This window comes from Mustelus asterias, unplaced genomic scaffold, assembly GCF_964213995.1.
Source record: "Mustelus asterias unplaced genomic scaffold, sMusAst1.hap1.1 HAP1_SCAFFOLD_357, whole genome shotgun sequence".
In the NCBI taxonomy this organism is placed as follows: Eukaryota; Metazoa; Chordata; class Chondrichthyes; order Carcharhiniformes; family Triakidae; genus Mustelus; species Mustelus asterias.
The window spans coordinates 216629-224494 of record NW_027590316.1 but is presented as its reverse complement, the minus strand read 5'-3'; the positions used below and the strand labels follow the sequence as shown (position 1 = coordinate 224494).

Below are 7866 nucleotides of genomic sequence, written 5' to 3'. Positions count from 1 at the left end.
GTTTGTGTTGATCACTGATTCATTGAGAAATGAGGCTGGGGGCAGTGGTGGGAGATGGAAGCATCACAGTCAGTTATCAGTGCACTGAATATGGGGAGCGGAGCCACGGTCTCCCAGCAAGATCGGCTGCAGGGAAAATACACACAGCAAGATCCCACAAGCAAACTACTCTGTTACCCTCCTGTTTCCCCCCTCTCACTGTTACCCTCCATTTGCCATTTCTCTGTCTCTCATATAATAACTCACAATCAAAGGAGAACGATGGGGGGGGGGGGGGGGGGGGGGGGAAGAGAGAGAGAGAGAGAGAGCAGGAAAACCCACAATCACATCCTGAATAAAAATAATTTTTTTTAACCATCGAGTTCTCCCACTTCAGCACTGACACTGTTCGGGAATGAAGCAAATACAAAAGGACATTCTAAGGGCCCCCTGAGATTAGACGTTGAATTGAGGCCTGAGGTCTTGAGGTCTTTTCAGTTTCACACTCACTGTTAGCTACAGTATTTATACTAGTTCCGCGCTCTTTATTAGCTTGTGTACGTATTAGTTTCAGCATTCCAAAGATTCCCAATTAGCATTTAACTAATTTACCAATAAGCATTTAATTGCAAATAACTAGTTCTACAGATGATAAAATTAGGAATATTCATTACAATTACAGAGCAGCAGCATTAACCCGAAATAACCCTCGACTCAATAACATGGATCATGTCACATACTGAGCAGTATTCAGTTAAAACTAGCACAGACCAGACAACACAATAACGTTAGTTTAAATTGCAATAATAGATGATATGAATAGTTTGTTCTGAAGAAATGATACTAATTTGAAAGTGATTAATTCATAGTCTTTGAAGAATTTCCCCGATTCAATGTGATGCTTTTAATGGTATGGAATATCTACCCACTTTTCAGCGCCGGCATCTGCAACTGTAGATGGATGAAAAGCAACAATCTGACAAACACCAGGTAATATCTGTCATGGTAAAATAAACAGTTTGATAAATAATGGTAATATCTGACAGCATGCATCTCTCCTGAGATCTTTGGGATAATCCAAAATAAATCATACATTGTGCTTGTGATTGTGTGTTTTTGTGTGGGGATGTCAGTGTCTCTGTGTGATTGAGATTATAAATCAGAAACACATTCCACCTTTGGATTGGAATCACTTTAATCAACCTGTGCATTCGGGATTTTAACAGTTCCAGAAATAATTGAAGTAACATTTACCGTGTGTGTTGTGGGTTAAGGAATGGAAACCCTGCTTCACCAGAGTCAACACTGAAACTATCCCAGATAAATATGTGGGAGCTTTTGTTGAGGGTGATAATTGGCAGGGTAAACGGGGGGCGAGAGTAGAATGAGAGCATTTGGATTCCAATGGAGCTGCTCTCTGTATCACCGAAACCTGTGGAATTGTAAAGCAAGAGCTGCAAAAGGGGAATAGTGTGTTTGGAAATTATTTTCTGTTCGAACACGGACAAAATGTGATTAAAGGTTGTAATTGTGTCTCAAAATGTTTGTATTTCCAATTTTCAGAGAATCAGTCTGTGAGATTGAGACAATTATCTTGGAAACATTAAAAGAACCGTTAGCAAGATCCCCTGTGTAAGATTAAACACTGACAATGTCTGACACAGGAATTACAGAGTGCAGCACAGTTTACTCACTCCCATTCTGAATGGGATTAGTGTCTGATAACTGCACCAAATGTACACATTACAGTCTGAGATCATCCCCAACTACAATCTCCAGACAATATCTCCCAGAGGGAATGAGGGAACAGAGTTCATGTACAGTGTCTGGTAATAAAAGGGTTAATTCACCAGCCGGGGTTCCTGCTGCAAACTCCAATCCCTGTCAATATTGTTCAATATTCACACTACAGTAACCGGTTCCCAGATGCAGACATGGGACTTACTGAACTTGTCTGAGGCTCACAGAGAGCAGCGCCTGCAGTAGCTGTGAGCCGCCAGCAGATGGTGGCATTGTGTCACTTTAATCACCAGATAGTGAAAGAGGTTTTGAGGAGAGACTGGTGGAGCCTTTAATTCATTCACAGAGACGGAGAGGAAACTCTGACAAGATTGACCAATCTGCCCTCTGCTGGGTACTGTCAGAATCACACACACACTGTTCTCTCTCTGGAGAATGATCTCTGCTGCTCCATTTTGAAAGGAGGTCGAAGACTCTGTTGCTGAGAACACTGACAACACATTGCTGCTTAAACAATGGTTTGCAGCAATCTTTCCTTCAATGTGGAGACTAAAACTACAACAGTTTTCCAGCTGGGAAACCAGGTAAGCAGGGAAATCAGTGCCAGGCTGGAGGGGCTGATGGAATAGGGAGGGAGAGGGGCAGGAATGAAGGGTTTGGAAGGAGCTGTCGAAGATCTTCACAATTCAGGATTTCACTGTAACCGGTGGAGCAGTAATGTTTATAGATTGAAATGTTCACACGAACACACTCAGTCCCCGTCTGGACCCCCGCAGCGACTCCAGGTGTGTCTCTCCATTTGGACTGAACTGATTTTGCTGCAGCCTGAAACAGTAAAGATGAAACAGGAACTAAACAGATTGAACAACAGAGTAAATAACAGGAGACTGGAGTTAATGGGACAAATCTTCTGGTCTCTGGATCGCCAGAGGCAAGACACACATCTGAAGATGAGCATTGGGACCCTGTGGATGTCCTGACGCACTGATCTACCTGGGAATTGTCCCAGAGGTATTAACTACTATTGGGGAACTCCCCTGCTGCAGTTAGAGTCAGATACTTGGGACAGATCCACAAAATTTACCTGGATAGTTACTCAGGTAATGTTAGACAGCTCACCACCTGGGCTAATACCTGAATAGCACAACCGAGTCCCCCAATCACTTCCCACTGATCCCCAAACAACACCTCCCACAATCTGACTAGACCCACTCATAGAGTCACAGAGGTTTACAGCATGGAAACAGGCCCTTTGGCCCAACTTGTCCATGCCACCCTTTTTTTTAAACCCCTAGGCTAATACCAATTGCCCGCATTTGGCCCATATCCCTCTATACCCATCATACCCATGTATCTAAATGTTTTTTAAAAGATAAAATTGTACCCACCTCTACCACTAACTTTGGCAGCTTGGTCCAGACACTCGCCATCTCTGTGAAAAAAATTGCCCCTCTGGACTCTTTTGTATCTCTCCCCTCTCACCTTAAAGCTATGCCCTCTAGTTTTAGACTCCCTACCTTTGGGAAAAGATATTGACTATCTATCTGATCTAAGCCCCTCATTATTTTATAGACCTCTATAAGGTCACCCCTCAGCCCCTTACGCTCCAAGGAAAAAAGTCCCAATCTATTAGCCTCTCCTTATAACTCAATCCATCAAGTCCCAGTAGTATCCTAGTAAATCTTTTCTGCATTCTTTCTAGTTTAATAATATCCTTTCCATAATAGGGTGACCAGAATTGCACATAGTATTCCAAGTGTGGCCTTGCCAATGTCTTGTACAACTTTAACAAGACGTCCCAACTCCTGCATTCAATGTTCTGACCGATGAAACCAAGCATGCTGAATGCCTTCTTCACCACTCTGTCCACCTGTGACTCCACTTTCAAGGAGCTATGAACATGTACCCCGAGATCTTTTTATTCTGTAACTCTCCCCAACGCCCTACCATTAACTGAGTAAGTCCTGCCCTGGTTCAATCTACCAAAATGCATTACCTCGCATTTGTCTAAATTGAACTCCATCTGCCATTCATCAGCCCACTGGCCCAATTGATCAAGATCCCGTTGCAATTGGAGATAACCTTCCTCACTGTCCACCATGCCACCAATCTTGGTGTCATCTGCAAACTTACTAACCATGCCCCCTACATTCTCATCCAAATGATTAATATAAATGACAAATAACAGTGGGCCCAGCACTGATCCCTGAGGGCACAACGCTGGTCACAGGCCTCCAGTTTGAAAAACAACTCTCGACAACCACCCTCTGGCTTCTGTCAAGGAGCCAATTTTGTATCCATTTAGATACCTCACCCTGGATTCCGAGAGATTTAACCTAATGCAACAACCTACCATGCGGTACCTTGTCAAAGGCCTTGCTAAAGTCCGTGTAGACAACATCAACTGTACTGCCCTCATGCTATCTTCTTGGTTACTCCTTCAAAAAGCTCAATTAAATTTGAGACATGATTTTTCACTCACAAAACCAAGCTGACTGTCCCTAATCAGTCCTTGCACCTCCAAATGCCTGTAGATCCTGTCCCTCAAAATAATCTTCCAATAATTTACCCACCACAGACCAGTGAGGGCCTGTAGTTTCCAGGCTTTTCCCTGCAGCCTTTTTTAAACAAAGTCACAACATTTACCACTCTCCAATCTTCAGGCAGCTCACCCATGGCTATCGATGATTCAAATAACTCGACTAGGGGACCCGCAATTTCCTCCCTAGCCTCCCACAACGTCCTGGGATATATCTCATCAGGTCCCGCAGATTTATCTACCTTGATGCGCTTTAAGGCTTCCAGCACCTCCTTCTCTGTAATATGTACACTGCTCAAGACATCAATATTTATTTCCCCAAGATCCCTAACATCCATGCTTTTCTCAAAAGTAAATACTGATGAGAAATATTCATTTAGGATCTCAACCATCTCTTGTTGATCCTTAAGAGGCCCTACTCTCTCCCTTGTTACTCTTTTGCCCTTTATGTATTTGTAGAAGCACTTTGGATTCTCCTTTGCCTTATCTGCCAAAACAATTTTGTGTCCTCCTGATTTCTCTCTTAACTCTACTCCTACACCCCCGATACTCAAGAGATTCACTTGATCCCAGCTGCCTATGCATGTCATGTACCTCTTTCTTCTTCATCTTGACCAGGGCCTCAATATCCCGAGCCATCCAGAGTTCCTGACTTCTGCCAGCCTTGCCCTTCACTCGAAGAGGAATGTGTTTACCCTGAACCCTGGTTAACACACTTTTGAAAGCATGCCACTTACCAGACGTCCCTCCTCCTTCCCACAGACTCCCCCAATTAACTTTTGAAAGTTCCTGCCTGATACCATCAAAATTGGCCTTGTCCCAGTTTAGAATATTAACTTTTGGAACAGACCTATCATTCTCCATCGCTATCTTAAAACTAATAGAATTATGGTCACTGGTCCCAAAGTGATCCCTCACTCACACTTCTGTCACCTGCCCTTCTTATTTCCCAAGAGGAGGTCAAGTTTTGCCCCCTCTCTTGTCGGGCCATCCACATACTGAATGAGAAATTCCTCCTGAATACACTCAACAAATTTCTCTCCATCCAACCCTCTAATACTATGGCTGTCCCAGTCAATGTTGGGAAAATTAAAATCTCTGACTATTACCACCCTATTTTTCTTGGAGCTATCTGTCATCTCCTTACATATTTGCTCCTCAATTTCCCGCTGACTATTTGGGGGCCTATAGTACAACCCTATCAAAGTAATTTCCCCCTTCTTATTTCTCAGTTCCACCCATATAGACTCAGTGGCCGAACCCTCGGATATATCCCCTCTCAGTACGGCCGTGATGCTTTCCCTAATCAAAAGTGCAACTCCCTCTCCTCTCTTACCTCCTGTTCTATCTTTCCTATAGCATCTGTACCCTGGAACATTGAGCTGCCAGTCCTGTCCCTCCCTTAGCCATATTTCAGTAATTGCTATAATATCCCAGTCCCACGTACCCATCAATGCCCTGAGTTCATCTGCCTTGCCCGTCAGGCCTCTTGCATTGAAATAAATGCAGTTTAATCTGGACTTCCCTTGCTCTGTCTTGCTTCTGTCTGATACTAGGATTACTGACACTGCCTTTACTAATTAATGTGCTCTCTTTAACTTCCGTGCTGTCCTCAAACTTCTCTTCTGTCTCCCTACTGCTTTGGATCCCACCCCCCTGCCAAACTAGTTTAAACGCTCCCGAGCTGCTCGAGCAAATCTCCCCGCCAGGATGTTAGTCCCCTCCAGTTCAAATGTAACCCATCCCTCTTGAACAGATCAGCCCTTCCCCAGAAAAGATCCCAATGATCCAAAAATCTAAATCCCTGCCCCAGCTCTCAAGCCAGTCATTCATCTGCCTAATCCTCCTATTCCTACTCTCACTAGCACGTGGTACCGATAGTAGTCCTGAAATTACTACCTTCGAGGTCCTACACGTTAGCCTTCTGCCTAACTCTCTGTATTCACATTTCAGGACCTCATCCCTTTTCCTCCAGATGTCGCTGGTACCAATATGTACAACGACCTCTGGCTGCTCACCCTCCCCCTTCAGAATGTCCTGCAATCGCTCAGAGACGTCCTTGACCCTGGCACCAGGGAGGCAACACACCACCCTGGAGTCTCGATTGCAGCCACAGAAACGCCTGTCTGTGCCTCTAACTAGCGAGTCCCCCATTACTACTGCTCGCTTGCTCTTTGCCCGACCCTGTCCCACAGCAGAACCAGCTGTGGTGTCACAGGCCTGGCTACTGCTGGTATCTCCCCCTGACAGGCTATCACTCCCGTAAATCATCACTACCTCCCCTCCAGCCCGACTACCTCCCACTAGCCCTTGAACAAATCTGACTAAACCTCCCAACTTGGCCTCATCCGTCCCAACCTCTCCTGACCTGACACAGAAACATGCAAGATAGGAGCAGGAGGCGGCCATTTGGCCCTTTAAGCCTACTCCACCATCCATCACAATCATGGCTGATCGTCCAACTCAATAGCCTAATCCTGCTTTCTCCCCATAACCTTTGATCCTGTTCGCCCCAAGTGCTGTATCCAGCCGCGTCTTGAATACATTCTTGACTATATCTCTGACTTAAACGGATTGCTCAAGAAGCAACCCCAACCCATTACTCTCCAAAGCTATTAACCAATCCCAACCTCCGACCACGCAACCAAATCTAACGAGACACCCAACATTACCAACTCCCAGCCACCATCCAAACTGCTGATTAACCCTCCAACCCAACACAATACAACTCGACCACCCTCCCGACACCCAGAACTAATCCTTGAACCTCTCCTCAGCTCCCTGACGAACCATTCATCCAGCGACACATCAACACATTCACTCCCCCAATCAACTAACACTTAGTACACCTGTACAAGAGGGAGGGGTCACAACTAAGTTGGAAGGGCACAAATATCCTGGCTGGGAGCTTTGCTAATGCAGTTCGGGGGGGTTTAAACTAGTGTGGCAGGGGGGTGGGGATCAAACTATTAGGTCTATAAGTGTGGTGGCTGGGGACGAGCTTGGGGCTGGGACAAGGCTGGCAAAGAAGAAGAGCACCCTGGGGGAGGATGACCTCACTGAGCCTGGGGGTCTGGAGTGCTTATACTTCAATGCAAGGAGCGTAGCAGGTAAAACAGACGAACTTGGGGCCTTAATGCGCACGAGGAATTTGGATGTGGTTGCGGTGACAGAGACTTGGTTGAAAGAGGGACAGGACTGGCAGCTGAATATTCCAGGGTACAAGTGTTTTAGGCGAGACAGAGGAAGGGCCAAAAGAGGTGGGGGAGTAGCGGTATTGGTTGGAGAGCATATTACAGCGGTGCAGAGGGAGGACAATTCGGAGGAGTCGTGTAGCGAGTCACTCTGGGTGGAGCTTAGAAACAGGAAAGGCGCAGTCACTATGTTGGGGGTGTACTACAGGCCCCCCAACAGCCCAAGGGAAGTGGATGAATGGATATGTCAGGAGATACTGGATAGGTGCAGGAAATATAGGATTGTTGTAGTGGGAGACTTCAATTTCCCTGGTATAGACTGGAAATCGCTGAGGGCAGGGACTCTGGATGGGGAGGAATTTGTAAAATGTGTACAGGAGGGTTCGTTGGAACAATATGTGGACAGCCCGACTA

The 7866-nt window shown here is 45.6% G+C and overlaps 1 protein-coding gene across 6 annotated transcripts in view; it reads right to left on the bottom strand.

Moving 5' to 3' along the window:
* Nucleotides 1-584: 584 nt before the first annotated feature.
* The window catches only part of LOC144486471 (NACHT, LRR and PYD domains-containing protein 3-like), an 87728-nt gene continuing 80446 nt past the window's right edge, over nt 585-7866 (bottom strand). For 5 of the 6 annotated variants that reach the window (XM_078204511.1, XM_078204510.1, XM_078204512.1 and 2 more), the window contains one exon: nt 585-2544. In XM_078204511.1, the coding sequence (XP_078060637.1) occupies nt 2457-2544 (88 nt within the window). In that variant the 3' untranslated portion in view covers nt 585-2456. The remainder of the gene's footprint in view (nt 2545-7866) is intronic. The other variant, XM_078204515.1, reaches the window with a different exon arrangement.